The sequence below is a fragment of the Bos indicus x Bos taurus genome, chromosome X (genome assembly GCF_003369695.1).
Source record: "Bos indicus x Bos taurus breed Angus x Brahman F1 hybrid chromosome X, Bos_hybrid_MaternalHap_v2.0, whole genome shotgun sequence".
Classification (NCBI taxonomy): Eukaryota; Metazoa; Chordata; class Mammalia; order Artiodactyla; family Bovidae; genus Bos; species Bos indicus x Bos taurus.
This window is the reverse complement of record NC_040105.1, coordinates 122706576-122730023: the sequence shown is the minus strand read 5'-3', so window position 1 is coordinate 122730023 and position 23448 is coordinate 122706576. Positions and strand designations below refer to the sequence as shown.

The 23448-nt window shown below is 37.7% G+C and overlaps 1 protein-coding gene across 6 annotated transcripts in view; it reads right to left on the bottom strand.

The window, feature by feature from the left end:
- Positions 1–23448, bottom strand: part of ATP11C (ATPase phospholipid transporting 11C) — a 170275-nt gene that overhangs the window by 50750 nt on the left and 96077 nt on the right. For all 6 annotated transcript variants that reach the window (XM_027533066.1, XM_027533065.1, XM_027533063.1 and 3 more), the window contains 13 exons: positions 19659–19787; positions 17762–17865; positions 15368–15418; positions 14386–14450; positions 13956–14037; positions 12916–13066; positions 12126–12323; positions 7214–7375; positions 6395–6546; positions 5319–5390; positions 3146–3219; positions 1166–1269; positions 522–703 (listed from right to left, as the gene is read on the bottom strand). In XM_027533066.1, coding sequence (XP_027388867.1) covers positions 522–703; positions 1166–1269; positions 3146–3219; positions 5319–5390; positions 6395–6546; positions 7214–7375; positions 12126–12323; positions 12916–13066; positions 13956–14037; positions 14386–14450; positions 15368–15418; positions 17762–17865; positions 19659–19787 — 1526 coding nt within the window. The remainder of the gene's footprint in view (positions 1–521; positions 704–1165; positions 1270–3145; positions 3220–5318; positions 5391–6394; positions 6547–7213; positions 7376–12125; positions 12324–12915; positions 13067–13955; positions 14038–14385; positions 14451–15367; positions 15419–17761; positions 17866–19658; positions 19788–23448) is intronic.

Below are 23448 nucleotides of genomic sequence, written 5' to 3'. Positions count from 1 at the left end.
CTTATAGAAAACTCCCAAAATAGAATCTAAAACATATTTTTTCAAGCAGATCAATTTTGGAGCCCTATAATCATGTCTGGTAGAGCCAATTATTTTAAAAATGTGCTCTAGTCTGTGTAACCTGTGTAACCAGGTTACAATGAGTTCTCATGTTGCTTGCTCTACCTTGAATTTCCCTTCTGCTCATATGTCTGTCAAAATCATATCCATTCTACCAAACACCACCTAAATGATACCTCTAGCACAAAACTTCCTACACATAGTAAGACTACTTTCATAAATATCTGTACAAATGAAGGGATGGCATAGGAAGTACTCAAAAGACCTTAGAGATGACAGATTCATATTCTTCTAAGTCACAAATACTTAACTCAAAAATTATTTCCACAAACAGTTCAAAATCTGGTGTACAGACAAAGCTAAATCAAAGATTTCAAAGCTTGGAATAAATAACCAATCTGGACAGATACTACTCTAAATGATTGGTCATTAAAATAACAAGAGTATCATTTTCTAGTTACTTGTCTTCCACTGCAGTGGCTCCAATTAAATGCATGTCTGTCTCAATCTCATCGAAAACCTTTTCCATTTTTTCTTCTCTGTCTTGTAAGGCCATTTTTGCCTCTATGAGCTGTCTGTTAACTCTTTCATAATCATCTGGAGCAATTTCTTTGAAGGCTATACAAAGTGTCCGATACCCCTCCTAGAAGCAAAGTAGGAGATCTCTAGTTATCCAAATAACAAAAACAAACAAAATACACTCTTTAAATACTCTTGCTTTATCATACCAAAAAAAAAAAAAAGAAATTCTGACTAATTTTCTTTTCAGTTAAAAAAGGGAGAAAAAACAGATTGCATTAGGTTAACATTCAATTGGGTTCAGAATAACAAAATAATACCTCTTGGGTTTAAAAAAACACAAAAGCAGAACATAAAACAAAGATTCTTGAAAAGTCTTCAAAGGTTGCAAATTCTGAACAGAAACTTGCTCCAGGATGTTTTATATTAAAATAAGGAAAATAATATTACAAAATCCCCCAATACAAAAATAGACCATAAAAATAAGCTAAAATTCATTTAAATTGTCCTTTATATAGCAATCCACAGACATAGTCATCTCTAGCATTTCTCCTTCTCTCTATTGAGGGGCGGGGTGCAGGCTCACCATCGCATTATGTTCCACATGGACTTTAATTAAGTCGATTTCATGATTTTGTACCCTGGGGAAAACTGCTGAGTCGGCTCCTTTACAAAAGAGAAGTATATCTCCTAAAATAAAGAATCAAAGAGTACTTGACTTACTTAGAGTTAGATTGGTATTGGGATTTTCATAACAAGTAACTATTATGGTGGCTTCTCCCTCCCAGCAGCTGTGTATCCTGAGACTGCCTTGGAATGTTCACCCAACTGGAAGCAGACATCTTGACCTTCACTCTGTCAAGACAATATCCATCACCTCTGAGGACCAATAAGGAGACAACTAATATCCCAGAGTTTACAGTATGCACCTCTGTTAAAAGATATACCCTGTAAGTGAATCACTTGTGTCAAGGAGCTGCATCTGACTAAATTCACTATGAGGATGCTGTCAACCATGGTCTAAAAGCCACATGTAGCATTTACAGATGCCAAGGAGCAAACTCAAGCACCAACAAGAAAAAATCATTTTCAAAGCTTATACATGTTAGCTTTTAGCAGTAGCTTGCTGATTTTCACTGGAAACTGGAGAATTGCTCTGTAGAATGCTATTATAAATAGCATTTATACCAGTCTGTGTACCCAGGAACATAGACAGTTGACCTTTAAGAAAGAGATTCCAATCTTATAAGGCAAAGTGCTAAGTTCAAGAAGTTAAAAAATGGTAGCTCTGAGGTCAAGGCCCTTGGGAGACCACTTCCTCAGACATCTCACCATCTGCAATAGAATGCAGACATGCACAGGTACAGGTAAGAACAGAAGAATTCCACACATTAAGTGTATTTTTTTTTTAATTTCTCTCACAGGGACCTCCCTGGTGATCAAGTGGTTTAGAATCTGTCTTCCAATGCAGGGGATGCAGGTTCAATCCCTGGTCTTGGAAGTAAGAGCCCACATGCTGTGGAGCAACTAAGCCCATACGCCACAATGAAGAGCCTGCGTGCTGCAACTAAGACCTGATGCAGCCAAATAAATAAATAAATATTAAAAGACACTCCTCTAGCATATCCATGGTGTGTTTAAAAGTCATAGAACAAATTCCACATTCACATATAATGAAACCAACGTTGTAACTTTGCAGTCACACCACAAAGTATGAATAAGGATGGACATATTCCCTCAAGGGTCTGTCTATATCTTCCCATTCTCATATTAAGAAATTTTCAACAGATTTAATCCTAAAAAGTTAATTAATAGGAAATAAATCAAGAATATTTTGAAAAACCACCTAGAGACATACATACAGAGACACACACAGACACACACTTACACAGAGGAATCCGAGCCAACAAATGAAGCAGCAATGCTATCCCATGGGTATTGCTGAATCTGAGCATAAGGCATCACAGCCACCACACCTTCTCCTAAGAACATGGGTGAACCCTGAAAGGATGGCACTGGTTCCCCTGCAAAGGGCAAGCTTCTTTATTGTGTGAAACAAAGAGCCCAGGGTGCTAGAGTAAATCATGTGTCCTTTCCCAGCAGTGGGGCCTTGGTCATCTCTGGCTTACCTGCTCCCAGAAAGTGTAAAGCACTGGGGAGTTAGGATGGTCAGGGAGGGAGAACCAGCAACTCTCTACACTCAAAAACTACTGCTAGTAATCGCAAACCATGCAGTTGTAGTGGGCTGCCACAGGTAGACACTGGTGGTGATTGGTCAGTACCCTGAACTGTAAAAAAAAAAAGTCACCCTTTCTGTTCCTGTTTGGATATCCAAGACTGAGAAGTGGAGCTCACTTTTCAAGAAAATTCATATATTGTCATACTAGGGGTTCTGCCACTGATAATTTGACAAGCTGAACAGGTGCTTATGTAAATACATTCAGGGATATACAAGAGCTTTAAGTAATCAAACACTACTACATGAAATGTTTTTCTCTCTTGAAGTAGTTGATCAACAAATCTACAAATGGAAAGAAAGAAAAAGTCAAGTCTTAAATATGCATACCTGTTTGAGTCTTCACAATTACACTCATACGACGGCGGACAGCATCAAAGTTTAAGGTGTGAAGAAGTTCATACCTTTAATAGAAAAAAAAAAGTGAGAAAAGTGAAATACCAAGACCACACTGGGAAAAAAAGAAAAAAAACACAACAGAAACATTTTACATTAACAGAGATTTCCTCTTGGATTAAGGGTCGCTGCTTGTGTGCACAAGGGTTCTTTCCATTGTGTCTTTGGAATTTCTCTGCACTTGGAACATGCTGTCAGAGGATACCAGCGGTGGTTAAGGGGTTCCTATACCTTCTCATTATATGACTTAAAATAGTAAGGGGAGAGTGACTGCATAGGAATGAGGTACAAAGAGCTGTCCCACCAAGCCATATCTAGAGGCTACCTAGAAATAGTCCCATCCTACCACTTATTTTAATCATCTACGGAATGTCTACTATGTGTTGGGCACAGTGACAGATGCTGGAGAAGACACATGAATCTTCTCTTAAGGGGCTCATCATATGATAAGGATGTGTGTGTGAGTTAGTTGCTCAGTTGTGTTCGACTCTTTGCGACCTTATGGACCGCAGCCCACCAGGCTCCTATGTCTGTGAATTCTCCAGGCACGAATACTGGAGTGAGTTGCCATGCCCTCCGCTAAGGGATATTCCTGACCTAAGGATCAGACCCACGTCTCTTGCATTGCAGGCAGACTCTTTACCATCTGAACTACCAGGAAAGCCCATGATAAGGGAGGCAGAGGTTAATGAAGTGACTACCTCCTAGTCTTCCAAATACTGAAGTAAAGGAACACACAGAGGAGATGTAGGAGCACAGAGGAAGGCCTCCTGGAGGAGGTTTTGCCTGAGCTGTGTCTTGCAGCAGTGACATGATGGAGAAAGGATATCATGGCACTCTGAGTATAGAGAAGAGCATGTGCAAAGGCAGAGCAACATGAGAGCACATGGCCCATGGCGGGACTGACAGTAGTCCACATAAGGCTGAGATCTAGTTGATAGGGGTGCAGCAAGAGAGGTAGGCAGGGGTTAGGACCTGACAACACTGTGGGCCATTGCAGATACTTGGGATTTCATCCTAAGGGCAATAGTAATCCATTGAAGGGTATAAACAGTGGAATGACATGATCAGCTCTGTGTTGCACTGGCTAAGCTATGCAGTAGATGAAGAAGAAAAATAAGAGTTATTTGAGAAAATGTGCGGAAATAGTTTCTTGAAAATAAATAACTTATATACAACTATCTGATTTAAAAGTATTTACTACCAAGCTTGTCTTTGATGGGAGTGAGCAGGTCACTGGTTTGGGGATATAGGATATGTGTGTAAGACATCTACTTGTAGCATAATGTCTCATTTGCTATTGGCCAGATGGGGGTACTGTTGTGAACCAGCTAGAATCTGGACTTTGACAATAATTCGGCTCCTTCCTGGCAGTCAGGCCAAAGAGTCTTCCTCTGGCTCTTGAACATTCCTTTCCAAAGAGGCATATTCCCTAGCAAATTTACATGCGTTACAGGTTTCTGAGATGGGTCTCAGGAGATGCTAGGAGTCCGAATGAAAGTCAGATAATTATATTTCAAGTTCTTATAAAGGATATAAAATTAATCAGAGGGCCTAATTAAAACCTGTTATTAAGGCAAGGTAGATTTGTTTGTTGGGATCTCTGTAGCAAAAAGAGAAAAAAAGGAAATGTGGAGCTTACTACTGCATCAGAGTACTTGCCCTGGGGCTCACACTCAAGTATCTAGAACAAGAGAAAGTTTCTGACACCAAAGCTATTATGACTGGCAGGGCGTGTAATCCCAGAATGATTCGTCAGGTTCTAGACAGCAGAAGGTTTCATACATGTTCACTGATTTTTCTTGCAGCATGTGCTGGAGACCTGAAATGGCATCTAAAATTCAGAAAAGTCCAGACAGATGCTCATTCAGGCTACTGGATCGATGTGTGAACAAAACTGAAATCATTTACACCTCAAACGCTAATTTCTGCCACTCTACGAAAAATGTCTTCTACTCCAGCTACATTTATATAAAACTCTTACCTGGGAGAGCAGAGTCTTATATTTATAGATGCAATCACTTCCCTTTCCTGCCCTTCCTAAATCCATCTAAAGCTGACTGTGGAGTTAAGAAGTAAGAATCACCAAACATACGGCACTACTTACTCTTCTATTTCTTTTCTTTGGTTCTCTACTCTCATATAGCCATTCTGAACACCTACAAATGTGAATCCATACCTGTGAAACAAAATAAAAAAGACCGCTGTGTATTTTTAAAGAATGATGAATTTCCCTTTGCACTGGGATTATTCATACTTGTTTATTGTTTTCTTCTTTTTCATAAAACCCCAATCTATAGCTGTACTTCCTTTTACTTGCTGAGATATAACACAGACCAAGTCAATGCCCAGTCACAAATCATAACCAAAAAAAGAGGCAATTTGTAATTTCAATTCTGTAGCTAACACATGGGGTGACCTTTTATCCACTTAATCATCTTGGGCCTCACGGATAAAGCAGGACTTTCAATAACCAAATGATATCAAAATTGCTGGGAGTACTTCAGAAATAACATGTGTTATATGAAAAGTGACCATTGTTAGAAGATTTCCAAAATATAATGTGAACATTTGGACTTCTGGCTGGAATGCACAAATAGTGATAAAAGTTACAACTATGCATTGCTATTTTCTTTTTGGTCTTAATTGGTTAGGTTTGGGAATTTTTTCCAACTTTCCGATAAAGTAGCTTGGCTTCTTATTAAAGAATAAGGATACCTATAAGACAAGGTTATTGAAACAAATAAGAGAAAAAACAAAATAATACCTGTCCTCCTGTGATTTCACTTTCTTTGGAGAAATAAAAGAAATGTTTGATTTTTTTTTTACTCTTTGAAAATGCTAATGTATTTTTCTACAACTTATTTTGGGGTTTTAAAATAGCATTACTTACTGAGGTATAACTAATGGAGAACTGCAAATATTTAATATGTGCAACTGGATGACTTTGGAAACATGCGTATGTCTGTGACATCATCATCACAATCAAGGGAAGAGATATTCTGAAATTTCTCAGTTTCTTTGTATCTTTTTGCTTTTTTGTTGTTTGGGGTAATAAGAACATTTAACATATGAGATCTACTCTTTTAACAAACTTTGAAGTGACAATACCATATTGTTAACTACAGGGAGAACATTATTATTATCCTGAAATTATTCATCCAGCATAACATATATGCTTACTTTTTAGCTCCTTTGACCAAAGCTATTTCATCTGGTGAAGATGACATATAGGTTAATTCAGATGACTCTGTAACTCCATCAACAGTATCATTTGGTTTAACTTCTACAGTGTGACATAAACACAAGGCACGCAGAAAGAGCTCTTCTCGATTCTGTTGAACAGTGACAGAAAAATGACTATATTATTTTTACTGTGATCACTTGGTAAGTAGTCAATGAACAGAGAAAAGTTATTAATGTGAGAGCATGTTATAACCACCAGCAAATTGAATAGCAGATATTTATGAATTCCTAATACTCAAATGAGCTATATATTCTCCTAATCCCTGCCAACATGCCTGGTCCCCAGCTAACATACCTTAGGGGCTCTATCAACTCATTCTTACTGCAGTGCCACCTAATCCCAAAGCAGTGACATCTCCATGGCCTAAAAGAATGCATTCAGTTCTAATTCATAATCTGGCAATAGCTCAGGTGCATGGAGACTCTGGTTCATTTAATGCCTAGACACTCCTGGGGCTTGAATGATTTCAGTAGACATCATTCTTGGAGTAGCTCATATTTTTAAAGACAAAGCACCAAATACGATCACACAGTGAAAGATTTACCCAAATGCCATTTCTCACAATGTTCTCTTTTTATAAATTCTACTTGTTTACAAATTCCAGAAGTGTCCATAAAATAAGAAAGGTGAAGTTGCAACAGCAAACAAATGGCTATTCAAAAGTCTATGTCACGTGCCCAAATCCTTCATTTCTGTTAACATAGGACTATCTAAATTGATTTCTCAAGGCAAAATGGTAACGCAAATAATGCCACCTTATCAGCTCTGTCCAAATATGGTAAGGGTCCATCAGTTTGAGAGAGTCCATCAGTCTCCTGAGCTACACCTTTATACTTATGCCCATCTATGCAGCATTCAATGAATTCCATGGTGTTTTCAGTAAGTGTTCCAGTCTTATCAGTAAATACATAATCCACCTAAAAACAAGAATACAAACATATGCATTCTTACTTTCTTCAATGTGATTAACTTTTAGTTAGCATGGCTATTTTCATATGCACAGAAATCACCTTTTCCAAAGACTTGTCAAATGTCAGACAATGACAGAAGCAGTATTATCAAATGAATGAGAAATGAATATGTATCTTTTAAGATTCTGAAATAGTATCACATGTCTAAGGTTCTTGTTGTTCATTCACTAAGTCGTGCCTGACTCTTTGGTAGACCTACTCAAATACAGGAGATTAGTAGGAAGGAAAACTGTGGCTATTTTGTCCAAACTAAGACTCCTTCAATTTAACACCTACATGTTTTGATATAAAGAAGTTAACATAACAAAAGTCAATAAAGAAGTTAACATAACAAAAGTCAATTTTCCAAGCAGGAAACATTTTATGGACCACTTATTTCTCTATCTCTCTGACACACACAGAAAATATATTTGATAGGAACTAAATTAATTTGGCCCTGGAGAAGGAAATGGCAACCCACTCCAGTATTCTTGTCTGGGAAATCCCAAAGACAGAGGAGCCTGGTGGGCTATATATAGTCCATGGAGTCGCAAAGAGTGGGACACGACTTAGCAACTGAGCATGCACGCAAGCAAATGGGATGTAACAAAAGTTTTCCTTGAAAAGTAAAATTTTCTATAAATATACTGGATTGAAGTGAAATGCATTGTGTCTTATATGTATGTAACAGTTACAGAATATAGACAGACAGGGGAAATAATAATAACAGTTACTTAATTAGGAGACACAATAAGTCAATAAATGATCAAAAACATAAATGAAATTTCTTCCCCAATACTATGTATATTTTAAGATACTCCTCAAAAAAGTCTCCAAATTAAAAAAAAAAAAAGGAGCAGAGTTTATAATGATAGGTTAAAGTATAAGCATACATTCATAAATAATGGAAAAAATAGGCTATGAAATAAATTTTCCATGTAAAATAAGCCTTTTTGAGCATTTCCATTTTATCTCAGTTTTTATCTCTTCTATTTATAACATCTGGCTTTTGGAAACCCACAATTTTATCCTCCTTTTTGGCAATTTATGCTTAAATAGTTAAAATTACGGGCTGACAGGAACAAGCATAAGTACAAGATTAAGGTTTTTATTATGTAAGGGAGAAAGAGATGAACTGCGGCAGTAGCTGCTTTCTAATTATTTTTCAAAGCTTTTCACGGTAGCAGCACTGGCACAAATATAGCATTCCAATCTTCTCTTTTTTCTGTTAGCCAGCCAAGTTTGAATTCTCCCTTTAAATTAATCCAAGTGCTATTATTCCTGTATCATCTAGATTTTTCTAGTTAAAGTGAAATTCTTTGGGGCTTTTTGTGTGATCAAAATTATTAACCTTCATTTTCTTCCAAAAGGTTCTCCTGGGTTGGTGCAGCTCCTACAGCTGAGTGAGCATTAACCCATTTTGAAATCTTTTATAGATTACAAAGGTAATAACTTTAACTTTAAAAACATAAAGTGCAATTGTTTGCCTATATATAACAGTTTGTACAGTATGGATCTGTCTACAATGAATCTCAAGGGTATAGGCCAACAAAGTATACCATGATAGAGGGATTATCAAACTGTAGTCTGCAGCACACTCAGTTGGAGGGTGCTTGGTAACTCAGATCACTGGGCTCTATCCCCAGAGTTCCTGACTCAGTAGCTCTTGGGGTGGGACAAGATAATGTGCACTTCTAATCAGTTCCCAGGTGATGCTGATGCTGCTGTTCCTGAGCTCATGCTCTGAGAACCAATGATCTAATATATGCACTATACTAAGGACAAGAGGAGGAGAAGATTGGCTATTATTAAAGAGTATCCTCATAGGAGAGACAGGGCTGACGAGTGAGAGGCTACTGCCTGCCTCTGATTCTCATCAGCCTCTTCCTCTTTAGTGGTAGGTTTGAGCCGGTTGCAGACCTACTCTATCAGCAAGCAAGCTCAAAGTCATCAATTTATGGACAGAAAGCCTAAAGTGAGATAGCTGTTTAAGAATAGAGAGAGCCCTAAGATAAAGGCTGAACACATGAAATCATCTAGTTTACAGGCCAAAATATTTTTTATGGTTTAAACTTAGTGAAGACCTTCTACTGGAGTCATGGTTCCACCACCCAGTAACTTTGTGACCTTGGAAAAACTCCCATCTCTCTGAACATTAAACATTAGCCTTAAATAATCAAAGCTGCTGCACAAAGCTGTAAAGATTACTAAATATGCTTGCAAGCTCTAAGTTGTTACATAGATGTTGACTGTCATTGCTGCTGACCTGATCAAAATCACAGTACTGGACTCTTTCCATCATTTCATAGTTCCTATAATTTTTCTGATTATCATCACATTGCTACAGTTAGGGTACAATAAGTGAATTTCTTCAACTATATGGTGAACAACTCGAGGTTTTCTTGTTTACTTTGTAACAGTAGCTCCCAGTACCAAGAACATATCTTAGATAACACAGAACTTTAGTGCACAACCACTAGACTGAATTACTGGAATCAGAGTATATACTCTGGCATACTGCTGGGCATAGCTGAGAGACTGAGAGGGGATATGAAAGCACAGGCTATCCCCACAATTTTTTAAAGGTTAAAACCATTTGGTTGTCTAAAGGACAGATGTCTAATCATAAAAGACCCCATTCTATTCCAATTGAACTGAGCAGTCTACTTCTTTTTGCTTTTCAAGTCAAAGACAAACAGTGTTCTAAACATATCTTCCTATTTTCTTTTAATACCAATGTGGGTCACTTTGAAAGAGGTTAAGCAAGTGTTTGCAATGGTACTGATGGAAATTGACACTGCTCTTAAGTAAAATAAAAGTCCTATAGATTTTAAACCATGACTCATCAAGGAGGAAACCGGTTACACTTGATTTTGTGTGTACTGGTCCACTAAATGCAAAACGAAATCATTTGAAGACTTCCTTGCATTTTCATTTAGGTTGTTTCTACACATACAAGCTGATGTAAGTTGGTATGATGGTAAGTTGTTTTTATACTGTACAAATATAAGTGGTGGTCTGGTTATTACCTTAGTTGGTTAAATGATGATCATAACCAAAAAAGCAGGTTTTAGTGGGGGAAAGAAGTGGTGGCTAAAATGAAAACTGGTTTGTTTTCACTGATCATATTTATTATTAATAGATCATTATCCAAAGCTCTATTTTACTTTCTGAAGTATGAATAAGTCTAGATGATAGGAACAAAACCACATCCTTGTAGATAAGATGGAATCTGATGAGGTGGAGGTCTGGCCTGGATATCCTGCCTATCTCTCATGAGAATTAGGTGCCACATGTGGAAAGATGGCTGTTCTATTTGCAGCAGCTGGGGACTAGCCATGTTCACCCTTGGGTAGGTTAATCCATGCAGTCAGGCACTGAATCTAGAAGAGGCAGATCAGCTGTCAGGGAAAAGTTCACCAGAGGTGGCTTATAACTCATTTTTTTTTCCCATGCAAAAGAGTTGCAGAGTGATGCCTTTTGCTGGGACTAGAGCAGTTCTACCAGGCTCAGTCCCTGGATGAAAAGTTCTGGTTTACAAAGGCTAAGCTCAGCTGTGGTCACTGAAGTGACCTATAAAAGAAACTTCTGGGAACAATATATAAGGGAAAGGCATTTGCCTGTTCATGGCTTATTCTATCCTCTGTGACTCAGTGTCTCTGTGGGAGGCAGATGCCACCCTCTGGGATCCTGGAGTCCTAGAGTCAGATCTCAACACAACGGTATCTGGAGAATCCTTTCAGCCTTGTGACTAGTTGTCAAGAGGATACTCTAGTTTAGGCAAAGGTTGTGTAAAGAACAGAAATACAGAGTGGGGGTAGTGGGAGACTGAACTCAGGAGCAGAGTTTTGAGGTATACGTGCAAATCAGCACCATTTAAAACAACTGTGAGGCCCTGTTTCAGCCACACAGTTCCATTAACTGATTCTGCATCTCCTAGTCCCAGAAATGACATTTCCACAGCCTTGACATTCTAAATATAAAGAGAAGAAAATGCAAGCCAAAACACTCCCCTCGGCTTGTGAAAATCATTACGTGACATAGTAAATTCAGATAAACGCAAAAACTAGTCAGAAAAGAACCCAAGAAGTCACCACTTGAAGAATTACAGCTAGGCTTCAGCCTAGCATTTGAAAACAACCTGGGTTAGCAAGAAGTTCAAAGCTTGAACTATACTGGTACATGAAGCAAAAAGCATTTAGTGGAGTACATGCCCTCACATCTTCCCTTCATTTAAATTCTTGCACAGAATAAACAACTCTGCTTTCTAGGTCTATATTCCATCTGATCAGAAATGTCCAAGAAAATGTCCATAGGACAACTCTGGTCAATTTGGTTTATGGAACAAAATGTATTTATAAAATAGCTTTATTTACACTATCCCACATTCTATCCCTAAATGATTATAGATGGTGATGAAGACTACTTGTTTCCTGTTTCAAAGCAATAACCCATAATCAACACCACCAACAGGTTGAGCTTTAAAGAGAATTTCTGTAACATTCAAATTTAATACATAAATCGGGTCTTTCTCAAAAATGCCAGCAAAAACTGACACTATAGTTAAGATAACATCACTTGCCTTCATTACATGCCTGCATAAAGAAATTTTTATTGAGTTACATTTCCAAATGTGAAATGGTCACAAACACTGGTGATCCAGACTACAATAAAAGCAATTTTCACTATGTTACCTTAAGTAAAAATGACTTCTTACCTGACCAAGTTCTTCATTAAGGTCTGATGTGTTTACCAGGGCTCCTTCATTAATTTCTTCATCATAGAAGTCGTTATCCCATGAAATGAAGAAGGAGCCCAAGAATTTTTGCATTTCTACTGTGACATACATGGAGACAGGAATGATAAAGTTGAACAGAACCATAAATGACAGGAAGTCAGTGAACATTTTTAAAACCTAAAAAAAAAGGGAATAGTTCATGATAATTAAATACACAGTTCCATCAAGCAAGTGTAATATACACTTTCTATCTTTTAATTTCAATGCTGAAAGCACTGCTCTTGCTATAAAAAAGAAACTTCCCAATGACACTATATCATTGGTCAACATTATCATCATAGCATGTGAAAACATGTAAAACATCCTGAATTTTGTCACTTTTGTTTAGTGAATGTACCTTGACTTAATACTTCTTAAACTTCCTTAAGGTCTCTGTTTCTCCCACCCTCAGATATGAATGTAGGATCAAAGTTTTCATGTAGGCATCCATTATGTTTCTATCATGATATATCACAAGCTCATAACATATTAACATGCCAGACCTTTTGGCCCAGTTGCCTAAAACTCTTAACCTAAGAGTTAAAAACAAGGATATACGCCTAGGGTTAAGAAAAAAATACTAGAATGTCTTAAAGTTAATGGCTTGGGGCTACCATACAACCAAGAGAAATCCCTAATACCAAGGTATCATTATCTAAGCAGTATTTCAATTAAGGGTGCCCCTGTCACAATGTACTAGGGTTACAATTTTCAGCATAAAACAAATTACCTTCCAAGTTTCCCGTTCTTTCTGGGTCTTTTGGTTATACCAAGGTTCATCATTATGTGGGGTACTTTGCCAAACATACTTTAGAGTAGTGCATATTGCAGCTTTGGTCAGTAAGATAAATAAATACACAATCAGGAAAGCATTAATGGATCTGAAAAATAAGATATTATGAATTTAAAAACCATTGAAATACTGAAGATATCAACTAGGTATAGACTAAATTGTTCAGTTTTCTAAAGCTTCTCCTATGTACAACGTGTAACCATAGTGCAGGCCTGTATGGGTGAACCTCGGTCATCACTGCTAAAGCATTACTCTTGACTGGTAAAATGGAAAAGCCAGTCCTAACCATAATCCAAAGGGAAATGGCTGATTAGCTCAACACACCTTTAGTAAGGATCCTATAAAGTGACAGAACACACACACCATTACCTACTCAACCCTTATAAAAGGAGTAGATTGTTTCCAAACCTGAATCCTAAAGGTTTGGAATAGAGGGTAGAGAAGCAAATGTGAAATAGTCAAGCTTAGTGTGGATTCTTTTAATGCAAAAGTAGAGCTATGAAGAAGGTGTTGCTGATATGCTGCATGTCCATGGCAACAGGAGAGTAAGGTTGTGCAAATGGCTTTGAAGGTGTGTCAAGTACCACACAATTATTTGCAAGGAGACCATTATCTGTGTTGTGCCATATAGCAACTAGAGGACCCCAAACCATTAACTGTCAGCAAAAGAGAATAAATTTTACCTAAACTCTGCCCGTGAATAGCTAAGTGAGCTTAGGTAAATCACTTATCATCTCTAAGACTATTTCTCTATCTGTAAAGTGTTCAGACTAACAGGAATTACTCCAAGTTGCTTAAAGGATTAAACCAAATCAGCCATACAAAACAATGAGCACAGTTTCTGGAACAAAAGAAGTGCTTAAAATGGTAATGCTATCACAATTTATGTTGTTTTTTCATACTGTTGATACTTGGAAATATTGAGAAGTAACAATTTCAGTTCAATAACAAGTAAAGAAATTGTGAGGCACACTAACTTTTCAACAGCAGAACGTTTCTGAGATTTCCCTTGGTAGTTCAATGCCATTTTGGTTTCCATTCCAGTGTAAACAGCAACTCCTAAGGAATAACAATACGATGAAAATGAGGTTACAAATGAGACTGTCAACCCAACTCCCCACCCAGCTGGATCTACCAACTTTTTCAATCTATAAAAATAGTAATTCTAAACTCTCTTCTATTTACCAGTTAATAATCATTTACAGTATATTTTTATAATATAATTTTAATCAACATAGTTTGTCATATTTCAAGTTAGTTTACCATCTTATAAATTCCCAACACCTAAAAAGAGACTTAGACTAAATGGAATTAAATGCCATGTTCAATTTTTTTACTGCACTATTTATGAACATTTAGGTATTAAAAGGCCTATTTCTAGTAAGTATATCTTAAAAAAACGTTCACCATATATCTTCTTGGTATTTTTTAGTGTAGCTCCTTTCAACAAGAGATTTTCAGGTCCCAAAGACCTAAACAAAAAATGAACACAACTTATTCAAAGAGTCCAACTAATAGCACCATCAACTTTGGGGACATAGTTTGCTCTTGCACACATCTATTTTCAAAAGATTCAGGATGCATCTGTCTACTTATATGCTTACTAACACAAGATGAGTTGAAAAATCCTCCCCTCTGAAGTTACTTAGGGTATAGCAGATAGAAGCACACAGTACAGGAGATGCCAGCAACACAAAAAGGTAAAGACATGCACAGAGGTAAAAGGACTATGAGTCATGAAAAGCCAAGATAACAGCAGACAGCAAGAAACAGAAAGAAAAAGTGACTGTAAAAGACTGGAAAAGCAAAAGTAAAGGAAGGAGACATGGTGCTGTATTTATAGAGCGCAAACCCGCCTTTGAGGGGGGATCACTGAGCTCCTGGTGTTTAACTTCCTTCTGAGCACTGGCTATAAAGGCCAAGTGGAAAAGTTAAAATAACTGACTGGGTGATCGAAGAGGGGAAAAAACATCCCTTTTTATATGAATTGTTTCATTATCAACTATTAAGCCTTTCATTTTACATAAGTCCAGCTAATTCTTCCAGCATTTTGTCTACCATCTAGTCCCTAAATTATTCTCCCTTAAAACACTGCTTTCCAGATATACTTCCAATATGGTCAGGCACTTCACAACCAAGGACAATCAACAGAGTACATAAAACATATTTGGGAATAATGGTCAAAGAAGTCTGGAGTTCTACAATTTTAGAAACCCTCATCATCACTTCCAACACCACCCTCTCCCAGGACATCAGTGGCTAGTTACTCCAGATTTATTCACTTTTCCCCCATCCCTTTCTATAAAAGAAAGTATTTAGCTATTTTAATGGGCTTAAAAGAGAAACATCCCTCCCCTAAAAGGACAGATTAAAGGAATTATAAACTAACCTGGCAACAGCTTCAATACTATTACTATAGATATTGATTCGGCCAACAAACCTGCAAAAAGAATATAATAGCACATATGTCTTCTATATCTAGATAAAATCTATTTACCCCAAATATGGGAATGAATCAAAATACAAATAATGCAAAAAAAGATAAGACAATAAACTACAAAAGCCTATTGTCTGAATTTTAAAAGAAAAAGCTAAGTTGAACCAATATGGTATATAACATTTTCATCTCATTTTTAAAATATTACAGATTATAAGAATGTAAACAAAGATTCTAAGTTGATTTTCAAGATCTACTTGGCACCACGCATGCACACAATACCCCTCTCATCTATACTTCATATAAATAATTGGCTTCTATTTTACATTTATGTGAAGAAAGGGTTCTGGTGCTAAACCATCTTTCAAAACCATAAGTTCAGTAATTCTTTCACTTGAGCATGCATCAGAATTACTGAAGGGCTTCTTAAACCATAGATTTCTAGGCCCCATCCCCAGGCTTTTGGTTTAGGTAAGAATTTGAATCTGCATTTCCCACAAGTTTCTGGTGATGTGGATGCTGTTGGCCTGAGATCATCCTTTGAGAAACAGCCATTAGGGAACACTTGATTGATTACCATCTTGGAAATTTCCAAGCTGTGTCTTGCAGCTGATCTGAATACTGAGCTTGATCTGATCAAGTGATCAGACATATGGCTATGCACATGGTAATCTACATTTCTGAAAAATATGGTAAAAAGTTATAAATCCTTAGTAAGAATGTTATGAGTATTTTACTATGTACATTATGATTTTTTTTCAGAAAAACTGAATTATTATGAAATATACAAAATATGAACATCTGCATTCATTCAACATGTATTAACTGCACCATACTATGCCTCCTAATAAGCAAGAAAAATGTGTTCCTTGCACCAAATAACATAATCAGGCAATTACAATGTAGGTGATGATTACTAGGGTGGTGGAGGTATTAGGCTGGCCAAAAAATTTGTTTGGGTTTTTCTGTACGATGTTGCAGAAAAACTCCCAATGAACTTTTTGGCCAATCCAATAGAAGGTATTCTGAAGTCACATACCAAGGGTACTCAATCTATTAGAGACATTAGGAATAACCTTCCCTCACTAAAAATCTCCTTCATATTTAAGGTAACTGAAAAATTTAGGAGTTACCCTATAAATATGTAAGGATCTATATTACTCTCTAACTCACAAAATCAGTCACTCCCCTTTCTGTGATTCCATGCTTCCTGAAGGCAGCAAACAGCTATTCTGCTCTGTGATCCTAAGTTCCTACTATCAAGATGGATACAGAAGAAGGGAAAAAATAAGGAATGATACGAAGGAGGGAGGGTATAATTCTTATAGAAGTATGAGAACTTTCTTTTTCCACTACTGGGCATTGTTGTAAGCCACATCCCACTATTTGGTCCCCTTTTACGATCAACAGCATTCATTAACAAGATGAGTACCATGGGAGATGGATGCCATCTGTAATGGCAGAAGAGAATATAATTAATTGGCTCATTTGGCCATAAACCCATTATTCTACCCTCATTAATACCATGCTCTAATCAACCAAACTAATCAGCAGTCTTAAAAATCAAATGCCTTCCTTGGTGATCCAGTGACTAAAACTCTATGCTCCCAATGCAGGGGACCTGGGTTCAATCCTGGGTTGGAGAACTAGATCCCACATGCCGCAACTGAGACTTGGCACAGCCAAATGTGTTGTGCTGTGCTACGCTAGTCACTCGGTCATGTCCGACTCTTTAGCCAAATAAATAAACAGTACAAAAAAAAAATCAAATACCAAATTTTTGACAACCCACAATGACTGTTAATCAGCAACTCTACTCCAGAAAGCCTAGGCGTAGCAAAACAGAGGAAATCACACCATTTCACTGCTCCCTCAACTTAGCCGTTCATTTGGACAAGAAACAGCCTATATACAATACTTAGTTCATCATGATCCTCATAAAAAAGGATAGAGTGCCTACTAATTGCACGGTCCCACATTTCCTTCTCTCTTTACTGTTGGATGACACGTAAAGTGTTTTATTTTTGTTTTAATTAACTCTGTCTAGTGCACAAGTTTGACAGCTCAGGCTTATGGGATTATATAATCTTAAAATGTGATGGACGGCCATGTCTACAAATAAAAATAATAAAAGAAAAACCACAAGTGAGATGCCTGAGCCCACAATAATTTATCTTAGGCTGGTAGTGAACAAGGCTGATTTGATTCATTTGTCTGCCAGAAGGAAGGAACAGCTCATAAAAACACAAATGAAAGGAGGCTGGTAAGTGGTGGGTATTTCAATACTGATGGCAAAGAGAAGCAAAGCCATCAGACAGCAGTAAAATGAAACCAGGTAATTCTTACTTGTAGAGGTCAGGTTGAGGCTGTTCACATTCAATTGCTGCTCTGAGGTTATCAATGGATTCGACTGTACGCAGTTCAATGGTATCACGTACCGCATAATGTGTCTAGATGAAAGCAGAAGAAAAAACAAAAACAGCCCCCCCCAAAAAGAAAAAAATTATAATCATACACCCACCTGATTTCAGGAACACTATGTTTTTAGTAAGAGGCTTTGGCAGAATAATACGAATACATCTCCAACTAGATAAACTTTATGGTATTATTCTTAAAATATATTACAATAATTAAAAAGTGAACTCTGCTGTGAAGGGATTTCAAAGATAATGAGAAAACTAAAAGCTTTTCTTGATACTGACAGCAGAGAAAATTCCATTTGCACCATGCATATAATTAACTGAAAACCCCATGAAAAATTTAAAACACTTTTTTTCCCCTCCTATTTATAGAACTGAGACCTATTATTTTGCTCACCATAGTATATGGTGAAGTTAACATACAAATAAGAATTGAATCACTCTTTTGGTCATAAGAATACTAACATTTTGCTAACAGAAAGAAAAAAAATCATCAATAGTTCCCATTACACAAACAGCAAAATGAATGATCTTGAAAATGCTTCAAGTAGCTACAGTTCATGTGAGGAGCAGAGACATGATGTATCTTGCTTTAGTCAGACAGTTAGAATATTCTACTAGGGTATATTATGTACTTACTTGATTGACCCAGAACTCAGGGCAGGCTCCAATGAATCCTTTTATAAATCATCAAAGAAGGGCTGACACAGACTCAAAGACTACACTACTTACGCTGAAGGAAAGCTGTTGCATGATCTTTGGAGAATATTATGGAATTGCCTGAGCTATATTTTAAACTATCTCCTGACGTTGAAAACCTATGTACTTTTAGCTAATTTGATCAGATTAACTTAAGTGGAAAATGAAACCACTTGAAAGTTAAGTTTTCTTCTTCTACACAACTTTGTCCCTTATTAGGAAATCTTGAGGTAGATTCCTCAATTTTCACCTTGACATTCCCTTAAATATAACTTTGTTTTCGAATAGTTGAAATGGGACTAGTTCATCACCATGCCCCTGAAGCGGTAACAAAATTAGTTATCTAACAGGCATTTAAGTTCCTTTACCACACACTGAATCCTGGTCCTTGAGTTCAGATAGCATAAACAAGTGGAGGAAAGCCCTCAAGAAGATACACGGAGGTGAGCACATGAGTGCTCTTCCTTAAAGGCAGCAGCACATAGAGGATAAATCTTCATGCCCTGTGGAACTCTGGATGATAGACAAGAACTGATTGTGCCAGAAAGTACCAGGGAAGTCAGTTATCCTCCAGTTTGAACAAATTTACTCTCACACATTTTTAATTCTTCCTAGTTGCAATAAAGCAACTAGTTTGCCAAACTATACCCTAAGGTATTTTTTAAAAGTAATCAAGCCAATAGCTTAGATTTTCAAAATGCCAGGAATAAACATTTTAAAAAAGAGGATATTCATCACTTTAAAAAAAAAAACAGATCAAACTTAGAGTACCTTAGATGAAGGTGAGAGTACCTTCAGATGTAGTTATTTTCATAGCTATGTAGTTTCAGCCTAAAGAGCACTTTCATTTTAAAAGCCTAAATACAATGTGGAATGGGTTAATGTCAATATGAAATGTAAAAAGTGCTATAAAAATGTGATGGCTTTTACCTAGGGTGTGGACTTCTCACCCAACACCACCCTTTCCCCCAAAGCTGAGTATTTGCTTAGAAGTTTCAAAGACAGTTATATAAACACTGTCTTCAAATACAAAATTTCCACAAATAGGAAAAAATAAGGTAAAAGATTAGGGGCAGTGGGACGGAATATTGCATGATTACCCATCCTTAGCTGAGAATGTTTACCTTGCAATTCGATTCCCCATCAAGACTGGCTGTGGTAACATAACAGGTTCCATCAACTGTGCAGGATGACAGAAGAATAAGATCACAGGGAAAGGTTTCATCTGCCTGTACTTCTACTATATCACCGACCTAGTACAGAGAGAAAAATAAGTATCAATGTTCTTAATTCCAAACAAAGCATTTATTATATGCGGGGAGCGAGCTCCGCCTCTGGCAAAGGTCATGAGGAAGGAGGCTTGGCATACGCAAAGGCAGGATCAAGCCTCAGGAGTCTCCCTGGAAATTCTCGAGCAATCTACCCCCAAAACCAGAGTCTGCCTACTTTCTGCTTTGTGCTTTCACCTACACCTCTGACTTTACGGGGGGCTGTCCCCCACTACCTCTCTGAAAAAAGAGTTAGCTTATAGCTCCAGTTAATAATTCCTGGGTGTGACAGTGTTTCAACCTACAAACTCCCTTGGAAGTCCTCTAGCCTGCCTGAATAGGTTTTTCCGGCCACATGTGATTGCTCAGAGCCTCCAAACTGTGAGAGGCATGAGATGTTCTAAACTGTCTAAATACAGATTCCTTTGAGCAGTCAAAAGATTGATTAGAAATTGTATTGGTGAAGGGATTTTCACTTGTTGGGCCAATGTTTGCTGCTAAGTCTCCATATCCCTTACCTGCTGTGTCCCTGGCAGTGTATTGATTAATATAACTGGTTTAAATAGTAGCTTTAATGTTTGTAACCTGGGACCCTTGAATTAATTCTTTTTCTTGTTATAGCCCACCACACCTTTGCTCTGTAGGAATGCAACTTTATCTAATGCTTTTTGGAGGCTGGCGCCTGACTTTAGAATAATCACCTTTAGAGAAAAAGGCCTCCGGGCCAGAAGATGATGCAAATCACCTAAACTTTTGCATATGATAAGTTTGCAGGAAGAAAGCCTGGCTTACTGCATGACTCTACCCCTTCCCCCATTATCCTCTATGCATAACTTAAGGTATAAAAACTACTTTGGAAAATAAAGTGTGGGCCTTGTTCACCGAAACTTGGTCTCACCATGTCGTTCTTTCTCTTACCTTCTGGCTGAATTATTCAGCCTCTTTTCTCCACTGAATTTCCTCACTGAGCTATCCTTATTTCAGCCTCTTTTCTCCACTGAATTTCCTCACTGAGCTATCCTCATTCTATTACTCTTTATATCCTTAATTAACGTTTAATTAAGCAATTGTTTCCTGATCTTCGCCTACGCCGTCTCTCCTTCGAATACCCTGGTTCAGCCGGGGCTGGTCCCCGGCAATTATACCTCCAACTAAAGTCAAAACAGTAGCAAAAGACCTCTCCCCATCTAAGGCTTAGAATGTCTCAGCATCCTATACCACGTGAAAGGTGACGAAACAATAGTACTCAACATTCAGAGTCCTCTTTAAGGTCACAAGGACTTACGATGCTTTCAGATTACCTGAGTATTGAACTTTAATCTCTGATACGTGATTTCATTACCCAGAGACTCTTTTGCTCTCTGATATGTTTGGCATTGGTGTTTGATAAGAGAATGACCATTATCATTTCATGACTGAATCAAGAAAATCTATACATTTTCATTTGAGTACTTCAAGAACACTGGGCAGCTGCACTCCCACTCTGCATCAAGATAAATATTTCTAAATGCTTTGCCTTCCATGTGGTAATAGCTATTAGTGTCGGGTGACAGTTCTCTCTTTAGTGCTCAGAAAATCTCACTTAATTAGAGAGGCATTAGGTCATTTTCCAACAATTCATCTGCTATCAGTTAGTGCCCAAAGCTCAAGTAGAAAAAAAACCTGAGAGAAGAAACCATGAATGATTTCTAGTGCATAATTTAATAATGTACAAAATCAATCATAATGATTAAAACACAGATCTTTACAACTTGATTTTATATCCCAGCTCTGCCACTTAACTATATGACCTTGGGTTAAGTGTCTTTGATGATTACAACTACCTCATAGGATTGGTTTTGAGTATGAAATGAGGATACAAGTAAAGTGGTTCGCAAAGTACCCGGCACAAAGTTACCAACTTATAGTTGTTTATTAAATTATTACTAATATTCTGCAACTACTTTACTTCGAACTTATGAATAGTCATAAAATTTTTTAGAAGGATGTAAGAAATTATCCAGCCCAGTCCATTCCAACATTTTCCATGCCATGGCACACATAGAAAATGATAAATTAACACTTTTTTTAACAGCACTCCCAGATAAAGGGAGGAGGCTGCTAGTGAAAGATGACAACCCACTTTAGGGAGTCAATATCTAGCTTACCAGTTTGGACACACTGGTTATAAAACATGGAACTAATAAATGACACACCTGCCTTCCAATTGCTACATAATTTGGCAGATAAAGATGAGGGTTTCAAGATCTATTCAGAAACGATTTTATTTTCTTTGCCAATTTTAATCAGTAGCCACGAACAACAGCATCAATAATGAAACTAATTTGTAAATAATATTTTATTCTCTTGGATCTTTCCTTCTTCACATCCGTAAATACTTATGTTGCTTAAGCACAATCTATGCTTAAATACACAGAAGCAAAAAAACAAACAAAATCCTAAAGCATCTCAGAAGAAGGAAACACTCATCTAAAGAATGGAAGATGATTCCCAGGCACTGATAAATATAAACCACAATTTCTTCTATAACACTGACAATCACCTCAGATAGGAAAAGGTCTCTGCACCTGGAGTGCAAGTTAAGGCTGGTAAGATGGACTGGGGCCAGACCACCAAAGGTCTGACAGGTCAGGTTCAGGTGTTGAGGCCTCACCCTGAAGCCAAGGGGGGACCGAGAAAGGACTTTTAAAGAAAGGGAACAACATGGTTCAGTTAGACAATCAACTCTAGGGTTGTTTCCACTTAACTTGTACAAAGTCAACAAGAGAACCTCACCATCCATTATGACAAACATTAGAAAAAGTCAGATAATCAAGAGAATTGTAAGTTTTTTGGGTTCATCAAAGAGTTGAGGTTGCAGGGCAACCAAGTTAACTGAATTTCAAAGGGCAAAAAGTCCCTCTGAGGAGAGGCGGGAGAAACTGACTCTTTCACAATTAACAAAGCACAGGAGGAAGAGATGGCTGTCATAAAAGTGCACAGGAAGAAAATAACTAGATTTTCAACCAATTGTAAAAGGCTTGGGAGGGGCCAATGTGACAGTTTCAAATCTCTGCAAGCCTCAGAGAAAAGAGGAGACCATAAGCACACATCAGTTCTTCTCTCTGGGCATCCACTGGGTGCTCACGAGAAAGGTACAGGCATACAGGTTTGACTGAGTGCTGTGGAGAAACAGGCAAAATATGCTCTAACTGTGGACCCTTTCCTCATAGGGTGCAAAAGCCATCTGTGCCTAAGAGCAAGGCAAGAAACCCTCCCTGGCAGGGTCTCAGGGACATGTAACTCCTGCTAGTGGAGAGGTAGAACAAAGCCAACTGCTGCTGGGGATAGACAGGAAACACCCTCATATTGAGGACCTGGTACTAATAAAAGGCAAAGTTCAGCTGCCAAGGGACATTGGGATGGAGATCAGGAAAGAGTGCTGAAAGTTCTACCCTGAGGCAAAGGTGCATAAAGGCTGCCTAATAATGAGAGAGTAGGAGAATCAAGAAACCACTTGGATCCCATCAGGAACCCTGCAAAGAATAACAAGAAAGATTAATTTACCATTGGGGGAGGAGAAAGGGCACACAGAGAGGCATCCACTGTGTCTCAGGAATGCAGGACCTGCTGAAAGCAGATAGTGGAACAGGAACACTGAGAAAAC